Source organism: Polyodon spathula, chromosome 5 (assembly GCF_017654505.1).
Source record: "Polyodon spathula isolate WHYD16114869_AA chromosome 5, ASM1765450v1, whole genome shotgun sequence".
Classification (NCBI taxonomy): Eukaryota; Metazoa; Chordata; class Actinopteri; order Acipenseriformes; family Polyodontidae; genus Polyodon; species Polyodon spathula.
The window spans coordinates 63726456-63741743 of record NC_054538.1 but is presented as its reverse complement, the minus strand read 5'-3'; the positions used below and the strand labels follow the sequence as shown (position 1 = coordinate 63741743).

Here is a 15288-nt window from a genome sequence, read left to right as displayed (position 1 = left end):
TATTCATGGTTTGCACATTTCCACTTGCTGTTTCTTGAAGTTAATCTAGTCTATGTTTTTTTATTAACATCTGTGATGTTGATGTTATAGTTGGTGACAATCTCTACGCTAATTAGTTACCTAAACATTGAGTACATGGGATACTAGTTTATATGCTGCTGTGTACAGTGGTTCGATTTGCGGTTCATTTTTACTGTTCGCGAGGTGGTTTGGCACACAGCAAGTCCCCTCAGGGTAATCTGGTTCACGTTGACAGTTATTAGATTGGTTGAGGTGGTGCTAAGGTGGAAGTTGAGAAGGGGAGGCTGAGATTTTGTGATGGGGGGGGTAGGGAGCGGAATCTGTGAGTGAGAGGGAGTACAGATGTTAATTGTGACTTGTTTTCTGATATGTAGTTGCGACCTCCAGGCTCTCGTTCATTTTTTTATTTAGTAATCGCTAATTGATTTTACCCTGTTTTTTTTTCTCCCAATTTGACATATCCAATTGTACTTTTTTAGTCTCAGCTCACAGCTACCAACCCTGCGCTGACTCGGGAGCAGCAAAGACGAACACCCACTGTCCTCCAAAACGTGTGCTGTTAGCGGACCGCTTCTTTTCACTCTGCAGGCCCGCCATGCAGCCAGCTCAGAGTTACAGCGTCGGAGGACAACGCAGCTCTGGGCAGTTTACAGGCAAGCCCACAGGTTCCCGACCAGACTACAGGGGTCGCTGGTGCGTGGTGAGCCGACCAAAGGTATATTCTTTCTTTGATATTTTAATTCTAGGCACAGGTTGTAAACTGCCTCAACAGGTCCATTTTGATCTTCTTACGCTAACACAGTGTTATTAGTATTTTAAACTTGGCAGTTGTTCTTAACTCTAGGTTTGGATATTACAAAGAATTTTTCATTGGATATATATTTTTTATTTTTTCAAAACATCAGAAAAACCTCATTTTGCCTACACCACTTTTATGTAGGTTACTGTGCAGAAATAATCATTAAAAAAAAAAAAAAAAAAAAATTGATTTTTTTCCCTTTGTCCTGCCTATTGCTAAGCCAGTGATTACCAGCTTTATATGATGTGAACCCCCTGTGGCCATATAGTGCACAAATTTGAGAACGCCGGCATATTGGTCAATGTTTTTTTAACATTTATAAATGAACACTAGCAGCTCCCCTTGCCTGTATAACGTTTTCAATCCAAACCCCTGCCTCTGAACGTAGAGATTTAAGACTGCGGAGAGTTTTGCTTGACAATCTAGCAGCCTCAGGAGTTCCTGGAAGCTTCTAGGGCATTACCATAACAGCATCAGCAGGATGAACAGTGGCCAGTATTCACAAAATCAATATGAAAATACAGTAATGGAAAAAAAAAGCTGATCTAGCAAGCTCTTTGCTGTTTTCTCCCCAGGCATGCAATCCTGTCACAGCAGCTCCATGTTAAGCCCAGGCAGAGAACTGGACAGGAAGGACTAGACAGGAAAGTGTAGTGCATATTTGCCTCTGGCAGTCTGATGATGGGGGTACAAAATGTCCCATCTGTGTGTCTGGTGATTCTGTGTGACACACCTTGTAATTTTCCAGATGACCTCAAAAAAAAATCTTATATAAAACAGTTAGAAAAAAAAAACCAAAACATGTAGGTGCATTCTAAACATTCTAGTTATTAATTTATATTACAATTTGAATTTTTAAAATCAAGTCTCAATTATCTCAGTAATGTTTACACTTCTGTAGTTATATTAGTGGCAGATATTTACCAGATTGCATACAGACAAAAATGAGCTCCCTTGGAACCAGATTGACAGCTTAATTGTAAGCAACTGTACAACTCGGATTAGTTTTATTCTATGCATGTTTTAAACATAACGAATGAATACTGCACTTGTGATAATATGGCTTATACATATATGTGGTGTATACGTATTCCCATAAGGTGTTGTCAAAGCACCTAGAAATAATGATCCACCTGCTATGCACTTTCATAACTGTATTATATAACTATATTAGGTTTGCCCACAGAAATGCTTGGATTCATATTCCTAGTGCTCCCTATGCGTATTTTTGTGTTTTATATTTTATGTGGTGTTATTGTCCACAGGACTTCTCAACACAAATTTGGCCAAGTAATGAAGCAATATGTGTGATCGATTGATAGTGAAAGTATGTGTGTGGGAAGCCAAGAGGATGCTGTTCTTGTTTAAAAGATCGTGTATTACTGTGTACGTTTACATTTTAAAGACGTATCAATACATTGTCAATAATTGTAAATTTGATTAGCATTTTAAACTTGCCATTGTATAATGTTTCAAATTTACCATTACCAGCATACTATAATTACAAATCTAGAAATGTGTGGATAGGCAAGTCTTAAATTCCACTAGTTGCTGTTGGCTGTGGGTGAATAATTGTAAATAATGACCGCTATATTTAAATTAATTGCAAATACATAAACAGAGGACCTTTGTGAGCTAACAAAGGGCTTTCTGTCTTCTTACAGGAACTCTGACCACTTCTGTTACCTAGGCTTTCATCTGTACTGTTAGGCTATTCTACAGTGTTATCATGTAAATATGGATTAAAGGTTGCAGAACTGTCAAATATTACTCAAGATTACTAAACTGTATAATTTCAAAGGAACAGTCAGCATTGAGTGAAATTATTTGGCTTCGTTGTTTGCATGTATTTGCCTATTTATTATCTATTCAGGGATAACACATCTAGTGTGCAAAGGGTTTGATTGAGGTGAAATGGGTAATTACAATCCCAGCTCCAGAACGTTGGGGTACCTCAACACTTGTGTAGAAATATAAATAAATCAAAGTGAACTATCGATTTTTAAGTGTAAAAAATACCAAACACTGATCTTGAAAAAGTGTGGTTACTATCTGAAATAGTTGTCCAAAATTAACTTTTGTTTTTAGATTATAGTAATTACTGGAAAATGTGTATCACGAATTAGCAAAATACCAATTGCAGTGGGTTTCTTTCAAAATATAAACTTGTAACAATACAAGTGAGATACCTCCTACTTACCTTTCTATACATGTGGCTAAAGTTTGCAACATGGATAGAAAGTACAATTCTTGGGTAGTGATCATAGTTACTTTACTGTAAGGCAAGTTTCAGGTAGCATTGTTAAGGAATGCAATGCAAAGTGTTTCAACATATCAGAATGGTGTATCAAGAGCTCCCTCTGCTGGTTGGCAGCATGGTTTACATAAAAAATGTGTTACACCAGTTTGGAATCTTCAGCGCAGTTTGAATTTTGAAAGGTCTACCACTGCAGTCTGTGCTGAAAGGATATCGGTGATTTCCTTAGCTGTATGTATTGTTTTAACACTCTTCTGAGGTACACAGCACATCGGTAAGGGTGGTCTGCTTTAGCACCCTTCATTACAATCAAAATCCTGGTTAGTGTGGTTTATTGTGTAACACAGCGCCTCCTTGTTGAGAACTTCACCAGATATAGAATAATAAACATAGATAGTGATGTATAAGGCTATGTGTTTACAGTTTATTGTAATGGCAGGCACAAGATCAAAATATAATTTACTTGTAGTAAATACATTTACTGCATTACAGAATAACAGCAAGCGGGGAAGCAGAAGTATCAGATCGTTCTCATGAGTAAGTATAGTTTTTGTTTTAATTGTACCTGGATCTTCTCCTCTAATAACTCTACCAGTCCGGCCACCCTTTCCTCTCTCTTCTCTCCCACTCTCCTCACCACTCTGGACGGGGTGGGGGAACAGGACTTCTGCTATTTACCTCCCTGCACTTTTCTGTCCCCCTCCTCTCTCTCTGTTAGCACCTTTTTGAGTTTCACGCTGTTGAAATCACCTCCCCTTGTCTCCCCCTCCTAATTGTTCTCCACTGCCATCCTGGACCCCTGACTCACTTTCTTGATGAGCTTGACTTCCTCCTCCCTCCTCCCCGTTGTTCTCTTAGGTGACTTCAACATCCACCTCTCCAAAACCAACCACTGCTGGACTTCTTCACTCCTTCTCCTCCTCTCCTCTCTTGCCTACGCACACCCCGTCACACAGACATATTAAAGCATTAAATTGACACAATATTTGAGTAATTGCAATAAGAACTCAGAATGACTGTGTGACAGGATAGCCGGGAGGACAGAAACTCGGAGACAATAAACTGCAATGAAAGCACTGCTGCTCTGTTTAATCAACAAAAAGTAAATCAGAAAGTCAAAACACAGCTCGCAGAGCCAAAAAGAAAACGTCAAACAAAAAACTGTTCAGGCTGGGCAGAGCCTTCACTGATCCACACAACACACCCAAAGTAATTTCCCCCTTTTTTTATAGCATGTGGCTGGAGCCTAATTATCAGTTATTCAATTAGCTCCAGCCACATTCTCACATGTATTTTGGCAGGGATAGGAAATTAACCCCATCCCTGCCAACCACCACCAAATCACCACAGCACAATATTTACAGACAGGGTCCTGCCCTGCCACAGACAGTAACACCATAAACAAGGTAATGGGATAGTTACAAATATGAAGATACTCTTAAGCATACTGTAGCTTGTTAAATGGTTCTTAGTTTCTCCAATATCACATGACAGTGTTCAATTCATATGTGTATTTAAAAATAGTCTTGTGTGCTCTTCTTAATTTCAATACATTTTTCATGTTTCCTTCTTTTTTGGAATAAAACCCTTTTTTAAAAAAAATGTATAGTGTTCAGTGTTAGCTCAAATTTATTTTAGATTACAAAGGCCAGTATTAGGTTCAATATTACATTAATTTCAATCTTACCTTTCTATGTATTCTAGCAAAAGTTTAGAAGCTTTGATCCTGCTGGGATCATCCTGTTCAAAGCCCACCGAATCTATGCTATAGTAAGCTGCATCTGTGACTACGGAATCAACTCGTTTTTTTTTTTTTTTTTTTTAAATCATGTTTACTGCTTACAATATTTTGTTTAATTGTTTTTGGCTTCTTTAGGCTTCAGGGTTTAAATATTCTTAAACTTTCCCCCAAAGCCAAATTTTCTTTTAGCAGGAAAACGCCTCGCAGAATTCTTGGTTGCCCATTTTTTGAAGTTGATGTTTCTTGAAGTTTATGTATGTGTTTATTTATTTATAATTTTGCCATGGAATATCCCCCATGTAAAACTGATGTACATAACTTTAATTGCTTAAACAGATTCCTAAAATAAGATGGTCTTGGGTGACTGAACTAAGTCTGCATAATTTATTTACCAGTCAAGTTATAATGTAGCTTTAAGGGAACAGTGAAGTCAAAAAAAAAAAACTTGTCTGGCGCAGACTTTCACGACTGCAACACAGACTTAAGAGTAATGCGAACAGACAAAGTCTGTTCAGTGGCGGTACTTCATGTTGTTCAAGCTCAAAGCAAGATCAAAGCCAAGTAAAGGCAGATTTAGAGAAAAAAAAAATTCAAGTGTGGCCAGCAATCAAGATAAGCTGCGTCCGAAATACGCACTAAATTTAAATGTAATGCTTAAAAACATGCATAGCAATTTTGCTGCACAGCTTGTCTGCCACCCTTAAACTCCCACTAAGAACTACATCTTCCAGCATACAATCTATTCAGTTACTAGGAAACTACACAAGAAAAAACAACCGAACACACATGATCCAATCTCTGGCTAACACTGGGTGCGTTAAGTAAGTGGGCGGCTCAGAGCGGCTCAGTAAGAGAATCCTGCTGAACTGCTCGGCGCTCCATTTCTTATCAGTGATCAGAGTGAGCGAACGCAATGGCCACCTGCAGGAAACAAGTGGAGATGACAGGCAGGATTGACAAATACGTTTGTCAAGAACGATGAACTGCTTTCGACTTCTGAAGTTATGGGTTAATTGGCTAAATAAGATGGTAAAAATTGTTGTTTTTGAATTTGTATCATTTAATTTCATTTTTTTTTTAAATGTAGAGCTGTTTTACGGTTATTGGTGTATTATTAGGCTTGTAGTATTAATATTACTCAATTTTCATTATTAATGTCGGTATTAAACACAGCCAGATATGAGGTTCAGTCCAAACAGAGCGCCGAACTCGGTGAGGTACAGCAGGGGACAGTAACTTCACACAGGGCCATTTCATCTACCATCACCTCAGAAACACACACAAGCAAATAATTATTATTCTCAATTTTTAAATGTCGCTCAGAACTCTCTTGGAGCAAAGCGTTAACTCATTTAAATGAGCTCAGTGTGCTTTCTGAGCGGCTCACTTAACTCGCCCACTCTTGTCTTTGCAGCCAATCACAGTAAGAATAAGAAATTCGAAGCGACACAGGTTAAAGTGCCTATAATGTTTTAGAACTTAATAAATTATTCTTATTTAATTATCTGTATGGCTTTATTTGAGGTTTTAAAATGTTCACCGAGTTTAAGAATTTAATGTTAAAATATAAGTGGTGTAATTCACAGTAACTCTGCAGGAGTCAAATCTGACACTTATCCAGTGTACACGTGACGCCACACAAGGGTAAAAGTTACACTTTTCACAAAGTTAAAAAAAAATAACACTTTAACGTAAAACACTTGACACTATTCGAGTTAAATGTACCTCTCTTTCAGTGTATAGCCCTTGATTGTAAAATGAACTACCTAAGTGTTCGGAAATAACACTGAGAGCACATTTAACACTGCTGTTGTGAGAATTTAACTCATTTGAGTACACAACTGCACTCTATATCTAACTGGTGTAAACTAATAACTTCTTATTTTTTCAAGTTTTGTTTCACAGCCACGAAAGTAAATTAAAATATTGTGGCAAGCACGCTAATGTAAGGTGAAACACACACCAAAGACCACAGTTACAACCTGGTTTATTTAGGCAATCAACACCAACCAAATGTTGCAACATAAACGTACACTTTCCCTACCCCAGAGCACTACCCCGCCTCTCAGGGTGACATTCACATAGTACATAAAACAACACAGGAAGGTTTCATCAGTTACAGAGTATGGCAAAATAATTAATAGGGGTACTTAGAATAATCACAACAATAACAGCAGTATTTCCCTTACACAATATCCCACTCCCAGCGTCCTCTGTTCATTAAGGAGGCCTGCTCCGGGCACTGCACACAATCGCCCAACAGGTGGCAACGGCGAGTCAGTCCAGCTGTGCCCATCACAATATATTAGCCTACCTTGAACTTCTCCAGCATGGATAGAAGCGGCGCCATTACAGAAACTGCCGCCTAAAGTCCCAGATGTTGATATTATTACTCTGTATTAGTATACATTTTACTCTGTGTTAAAATTGGAGAGAAAATTACTCCCAGACCCAAAACCTTATCTGGAGCGTTGAGTGTACAACATTACCTAGACCCACTCATAATTGCAAACACCATAAAATAGTTCATAGAAAATGTATAAAATTAAATTAAAATGACATTTGAAGCTACCAACTCTTTAAACTATACAGAAGCAATCGTTTGTAAAAGTCACTAAGAGCAGTGCCAGTGTTAAAGACTGCATTATTCTGTGAACAAATGATGAAGGGGGAGGAGGGCATTCAAAAATAAAACAAAGGAAGACCCAATGAAAAACCAACCCATCTCAACTGGAGAAGGATTAAGAGTTAGGGTGTACAATGGTTAGGGAGAAAAATGGAAACAACTGGATTGTTACGTAAATGGATGAACCTACTGTGTACAGTTTGGGTTTTTGTAAAATGGTATGCTTAGCATGTTTTCTGTAAGTTATAAATATGAGTTTCAGCTGTGGGTGTTTGGTTGGCAGGGGCTTCCGTAAGACTATAACAGTCGTAATGTAGTGGTACTAACTTTTTATATGCCAGGTATTTCTATTATGTTTGATCAACTCCTATTGTCTTTACTTATGTTGTGAAACAAGAGCATAAGAACATAAGAAAGTTTACAAACGAGAGGAGGCCATTCGGCCCATCTTGCTCGTTTGGTTGTTAGTAGCTTATTGATCCCAGAATCTCATCAAGCAACTTCTTGAAGGATTCCAGGGTGTCAGCTTCAACAACATGACTGGGGAGTTGATTCCAGACCCTCACAATTCTCTGTGTAAAAAAGTGCCTCCTATTTTCTGTTCTGAATGCCCCTTTGTCTAATCTCCATTTGTGACCCCTGGTCCTTATTTCTTTTTTTAGGATGAAAAAGTCCCTTGGGTTGACACTGTCAATACCTTTTAGAATTTTGAATGCTTGAATTAGGTCGCCACGTAGTCATCTTTGTTCAAGACTGAACAGATTCAATTCTTTTAGCCTGTCTGCATATGATATGCCTTTTAAGCCCGGAATAATTCTGGTCGCTCTTCTTTGCACTCTTTCTAGAGCAGCAATATCTTTTTTATAGCGAGGTGACCAGAACTGCACACAATATTCAAGATGAGGTCTTACTAGTGCATTGTACAGTTTTAACATTACTTCCCTTGATTTAAATTCAACACTTTTCACAATGTATCCGAGCATCTTGTTAGCCTTTTTTATAGCTTCCCCACATTGTCTAGATGAAGACATTTCTGAGTCAACAAAAACTCCTAGGTCTTTTTCATAGATTCCTTCTCCAATTTCAGTATCTCCCACATGATATTTGTAATGTACATTTTTATTTCCTGCGTGCAGTACCTTACACTTTTCTCTATTAAATGTCATTTGCCATGTGTCTGCCCAGTTCTGAATCTTGTCTAGATCATTTTGAATGACCTTTGCTGCTGCAACAGTGTTTGCCACTCCTCCTACTTTTGTGTCATCTGCAAATTTAACAAGTTTGCTTACTATACCAGAATCTAAATCATTAATGTAGATTAGGAATAGCAGAGGACCTAATACTGATCCCTGTGGTACACCGCTGGTTACCACACTCCATTCTGAGGTTTTTCCTCTAATCAGTACTTTCTGTTTTCTACATGTTAACCACTCCCTAATCCATGTACATGTGTTTCCTTGAATTCCAACTGCGTTCAGTTTGAGAATTAATCTTTTGTGCAGGACTTTGTCAAAAGCTTTCTGGAAATCCAAATAAACCATGTCATATGCTTTGCAATTATCCATTATCGATGTTGCATCCTCAAAAAAATCAAGCAAGTTAGTTAGACACGATCTCCCTTTCCTAAAACCATGTTGACTGTCTCCCAGGACCCTGTTACCATAAAGGTAATTTTCCATTTTGGATCTTATTATAATTTCCAAAAGTTTGCATATAATAGAAGTCAGGCTTACTGGTCTGTAGTTACCTGGTTCAGTTTTGTTTCCCTTTTTGTGGATCGGTATTACATTTGCAATTTTCCAGTCTGTCGGTACCACCCCTGTGTCAAGAGACTGCTGCATGATCTTGGTTAGCGGTTTGTAAATTACTTCTTTCATTTCTTTGAGTACTACTGGGAGGATCTCATCCGGCCCAGGGGATTTGTTTATTTTAAGCGCTCCTAGTCCCTTTAACACTTCTGCCTCAGTTATGCTAAAGTTATTTAAAACTGGATGACATGTGGGGCATGTTGTCAGTATCTTCCTTTGTAAAAACTTGTGAAAAGTAATCATTTAATATATTTGCTATTTTTTTTCTTCCTCTACGAGCAGCTGAGAGTTGTTGGCTCAGCAGCCTTTGTCTTCAAATTCCCATGAATGAATCTGACATCTGTGTGACCATTTCTTACAGCACCACTGTAGTCATCATATGCCTGTTTAATGGAGGTGAGAATGCTCTTTTATGCAGTAGCATGCTCAATTACCTGTTTAAAAACAAATACATAAATTGCATTCTCATTCTGGCCTTTCCTGTGTCTTATTTTATGCATAAATGTAAAATTGAAACCTTGGGAAATATTACAAACTGTTTACATATCATGACTGCTTTACGTTGTCAAATGCAACGATAAAGCGTTGCTCATCTGGACCTTTAGCAGGATATCCTACTCTTTTTTTTTTTTGTTCACTCGATCAATTTATTCACTGAATCCAAGTTGTTCTTGTCTCTGGCACTGATATAGGAGGAAGAACAGCATATCCATTGAATGAAAAGCTTGCACCTGAAGATGAATTCAATCAAGCATCCAAAGTGCCTAGGTGAAAAATAGGCAAATACAATATTTGGTCTGTGCTGTCCAGGGTTGCATAATAATAATAATTAACAGCTCAAATGGTGTAATGATCTTTGGTGTTTTTAAAGATTATATATATATATAGTGAGCAGGGAGAGGGTTAATTCCTCCCTGCTTAAAAAAAAAAGTGCAAATGCACATTTGCTAATTGTTTGTTTTGTATAATTGTTGTATTGGTAAATATCCCTTGCACCTGGCTATCATTGTAAATTAGAGCCAGGTGCAGGGTATTTAAAGAAAGCCATCAGGCTGTCTGGTCAGGGCTGCTAGTGTGCTCAAGCATATTTAAAACAACAACAACAACAACAACAACAACACCACCACCACCACCACCACCACACACACACCCTTTTTCAACTCGTGTTAACCTGCGTGGTTTGGTTTTGTTTGTGTCAGGTAAACGGCATAGCCATCCAAGTTAGTGCTCGAAAAAGAGCCAGGTGTTTGTTTTGTTTATTTTCATTGTGTGTGTCATAATTAAAAATAGCGCGTAACCGATCCAATATATCAAGTTTCTGTGTCCTGGATCTATTTTTAAAGGAGCAATGAACCTGAGTAGTGACGGCCGGTTACATATACTCTGCAGTTTTGAAAATCACTTTTTTTTTCTTTTAAGTATTTGTAGTTTACACAAGAAAAGCGAGGCGCGTTTTTCTTACGGTATAATCGGTATAACTGACGCGTAACCAGCACAATCTATGCTCTGCTCCAACGAAGCGTTTGCGGTACCCAAGAAGGCTGCTAAGAAACCTTGGTGAGCAATGATTTGTGGGGGTTGTAGTTCACTCGTGTTCCCTGGTGAACAAATAATGAGATCCAACTTTTAATTTTTGCAAGACTACTATAATAAAAACATTCCGAATTTGGATAGGCTACATTAATCGAACCAAGATTTTTTTTTATTTTATTTATTTTTTGTATTATTTTCCCAAAAATAGCGAAGTGCTTTCTGGGCTTGCTCCCTTTGCTCATGATGACTGATATAACTACAACTCCCATAAAGCAAAGGAATTGTTTTCTGAAATTCTTAAATTGCTGTAATTCAGGTTGCTATTATCGAATTATAATAAATTACTCGCAAAAGGTTAAAAAAAAAAAAAAAAAAAAAAAAAGTTTGGTCGGTAACGAGGATCAAAAGTTTGTATTTTCATTCTGGCAGTACGCTAGCCAGCCTTCCCCTGCACCGACTGTAAGAAAACCCCGTGTCGCCAGCTAGAAGCCCTCTTCTCATGATCCGCCATTAGCTGGAGGTTAGTGGTGAGTTTGTGCTGCTGGATTCAAATACGGTTTTTGTTCAAATAAATACACATTAAGCCCTTTTTATTTGCAGTATGTGTTTGTAAAGTGAAAAAGCTGACACGTTATTTCCCTATGTGCAGGTGGAATCTGTTTCAAGATGCAGATCTTTGTGAAAACCCTGACGGGAAAGACTATAACCCTTGAGGTGGGTTAACTCCCCGGCTAAATCAATGTCTAGAAACGAAGTGAAAGCATGTGCGTCCGTGTGGACGAGGACAGTTACAGGCAGTTTATCTTGTACACCATATCTGCAGCAACATTAATTTATACTGCTTATGGTGTTTAACGGCGTTTAATGATTTGTTCGTGTGGAGCGATTTTAAAACACACTTCCTTACGCTGTTTATGTGTAGTAGCCATTCTAGAATTAAACACATGCAAAACAAAGGGGATTTTTTTTTCCCACCACGGTTATAAGGTAACATCGCTATAGTATTGTTTTCCTCTAATTTTATACGTGATGTGTGAACATTGTCTTAATTCACGCTGTAACTAAATATAGCCAAGTTTATAGTGGTGTTTCATCCTGTTAACAAGCATGAAGGGACATTAGTGAAATACATGGTGTGTGTATGTGTGTATATATATATATATATATATATATATATATATATATATATATATATATATATATATAACAAAAAATACTATATTAAGAACTAAGTGTATAGGTCCCAGAGATGTGACAAGCCGCGGGACATTGTGAAACGTGCCTTGGGTATCGCCGGCCCATGTGTACAACAACTCCTTCCTAAACTACACCGCTTTTCTATTACTCCATCGTTTGCTTAAGTTCAAGCTGTTTCAGAAGTTGAGTAATTTTACACTGCCTGATAAAGAAATACATCGTAGTTTTGGTTAGTGGATTGATGTCAAGAGTAGGGAATTTTAATAATGACAATTGTGCAATTAAACTGCGTCTCTTCACGCACAATAATTTGAATTTCTCACTGATAGGTTGAGCCTTCCGATACAATCGAAAATGTCAAGGCCAAAATTCAAGACAAAGAAGGTATGCAAATTCATAAGGATTTTGTTAACTATATGATTCGTTTTACAGGTTTTGGAAAGGAATGATTTTAATCTTAATTACTTAAATCATTACGATACACTAATGTTAATATAAAATATGTATTATACTAGTCAGTTGTGAAGGGCAAGTGTTAACCCTACTGTAATGTAGGCTAGGGAAGGTATATTTGGTGTAACTATTTTAAAATGAACTTTCTTTTGCAGGCATCCCCCCTGATCAGCAGAGATTGATTTTTGCTGGCAAACAGCTGGAAGATGGGCGCACTCTGTCTGACTACAATATTCAGAAGGTGTGTCTTTTTATTATTTCAGTTAATTAGGTATCTGAGTGTATGCCAGAAACATAGACCCTCCATATATTCATGAGGGTATGCCCTGTAATGATAAGTGTGTTGCTGTTTAGGCATGATAAGTTGAACATTTTACATATGCCTTTTTAACAACGCTTACCAGTTTTGCCAATGTACAAATTGTTTGATTTGTAATTTGAAGGATGAAAGCATTCTATTCAGTTAAATATACATGCATTGTTGTAATTTGGCTTGAGCAGCACAGTGAATTTAACATTGTAGGCCAGTACTCACATTTTACTTGTGCATCTCAAAAAGAGGTTACAAATTGTTCATTTCAAATTAAAGCTTTAGATACTGATTTATAACATCCATTTGAAATCTGGAACAGGTTTAAAGTGATAAACTTCTAGTTGTTGAAATATACGGTGCTTGTGATCTTCCCTGCAGGAGTCCACACTTCACCTTGTGCTGAGACTCCGTGGTGGTGCCAAGAAGAGAAAGAAGAAGTCTTACACCACACCCAAAAAGAACAAGCATAAGAGAAAGAAGGTCAAGCTTGCTGTGCTCAAGTACTACAAGGTGAGTAATTCTGAATTTCCTAGAATAGGTGGTATATAAAGTGGAATATGCTTTGGAGAATGTTAAATAACATGCTGTAGGATGGCACTAATGAAACATTAGTCCAATGTTGTTCATTTTAATTGATTGAGTGCCAGTGCTGGTAAATAGTAAAATATGTCAACATGCTGTCAATGTTGAATCAACAAGAATTTTAGCACTAACTCCATGTAAATATTTTTAACCTATAACTAAATATATTGGATACACCAGACAGAAGCTGATTTGTTCAATTTTTCCTGCTCTGCAGGTTGATGAAAACGGCAAAATCCACCGCCTGCGTCGTGAGTGCCCTGCTGACGAATGCGGTGCAGGGGTCTTCATGGCCAGCCACTTTGACAGACACTACTGTGGAAAGTGCTGTCTGACTTACTGCTTCAACAAGCCTGAAGACAAGTAAAATGAACATCTAATTTAATAAAGATTCTCCAACAATCCTTTTGCCATGCCTCCTTTATTCTACAACACAAGCTGGATCTTCAGATTAAGTGAAATGAGCTGATGCAGAGTAAATGAGTCTTGAATAGTCCTGTAATAGTGTTTTAGACTAGGTCAATTTATATATTGTACTCCTAAGATGGGGTGAGGTAGTGCATCAAAGAATTTATGGGAAAAGTATTTTACACCCCCTAATATGGTCCCTGGGGAGGTTCAAATGTTGGCTCTTGTGAAGCCCAAGGATAGAGTAAATGCGGCAAATTTAGAATGTGTGTCAAGATACTAGTTTTTCTGGATGGCATTCCTATCTGATCTGCAGATATCAATAAATACCGTTTAAAAGTTGTACAGTTTTCATATAAATGCGGTAATTAAGAAAAATGCTTTTAATTCTCTTCACTCCAAACAGTTTTATCAATAAGGACAAGTGCACCCAATAAAGCTTCTGGTCCATCATGTTTTACTTGTGATCCAATCCTGTGGTTATTTTCATTATTTTAAAACATTGGGTCCCAGCAGATCTGTTTCTGTGTCTTCGTAGCACACATCTTAATCTCCAAGCTGCAAATCAATGCCCTTATCCATAGAGAGGCCACACTCCATTCCAGTCTTTACGGTTTGCACATCATCCTTGAGGCGTTTCAGGGTTTCCAAGAAACCTGAGGGAGTCTTAGATGATGTACTAGAGTGCCCTATCCCCCCACCCCCTGTAACATAATGTTGCACTCTTAATGTTACACATTGAAATAGTCGGATCTTACGTGGTATGTGTCTTAAATACCAATACATTCATTCAAATTGTACCAGTAATATAAACTTCTATTTCTGGTGGTACTTAAATACTATAAATACATAATCACCAAAAAAAAGACAAACCATTTTATTTCTTATGTGGACCAGCATGGCTTTTTGTATATTAAACTAAGCGATGGCATAGAACCCCTTTGTAATGTAATACTGTAAAATTTCTTAACTAAACACTTTCTGAAGACACCCACTGTGTCAACTGCAGGCTGTTTAACTTGCCTTGCCTGAGCTGTCCCTTGTTCACCCTGCAGCCAGCCGCTGGCAACAACCTCTTCCCAACTGTCACTGAAAGTAGCCACAACAAAAACAGTGGTCGTTTTTACTGTGGAAATCTCATCTCATCCCCACGATGGCATGACGTTGATATTTTTTTAGTACCCGTGTTTGTATATTGGTACATTACACTTGCCTACTGCATTCTCTCAAAAAAACAATTCCACCCGTCTGTTTGCATAGCTATTATGGAAAGTAAAAATCAATGATTAAAATGAGTGGTGCTTACTTCATTCTAAATGTCTGGATCTTTTTCCACAGGCTTTGTCTGATTGATTCTGTTCTATTAAAACATTCAGCTGATGGAACACAGAGCCACTTTGTGGCTTGGAACTTGGTTTCAGGCCACTGCGTGGCACACCAGGGGTCTGTTTTTTAAAACTTTTAATCTGGATCCGGATTTTGTAATCCTATATTTTGTGATTGAGATTACTTTTATCTGGATCGTTTTGATCAGGTTTTTCAGGAGACCT

General features: G+C 37.8%; 1 protein-coding gene and 1 long non-coding RNA gene across 3 annotated transcripts; both read left to right on the top strand.

Moving 5' to 3' along the window:
• Nucleotides 1–702: 702 nt before the first annotated feature.
• Nucleotides 703–4848, top strand: LOC121315316. Its single transcript, XR_005950241.1, has 3 exons — nt 703–736; nt 3570–3614; nt 4782–4848. It is a non-coding gene; the product is annotated as an uncharacterized LOC121315316 (long non-coding RNA).
• Nucleotides 4849–11269: 6421 nt separating this feature from the next.
• LOC121316151 (ubiquitin-40S ribosomal protein S27a) lies at nt 11270–13732 on the top strand. Of its 2 annotated transcripts, none has more exons than XM_041250987.1 (6): nt 11270–11312; nt 11435–11499; nt 12312–12366; nt 12591–12676; nt 13127–13258; nt 13548–13732. In XM_041250987.1, exons 2-6 carry the CDS (start codon nt 11452–11454, stop codon nt 13695–13697), a joined length of 471 nt encoding a protein of 156 aa, XP_041106921.1. In that variant the 5' UTR covers nt 11270–11312; nt 11435–11451; the 3' UTR covers nt 13698–13732. The 2 variants fall into 2 exon arrangements, with proteins under 2 accessions (XP_041106921.1, XP_041106922.1); XM_041250988.1 differs by having other exon boundaries at nt 11274–11305.
• The last annotated feature ends 1556 nt before the right edge of the window (nt 13733–15288 follow it).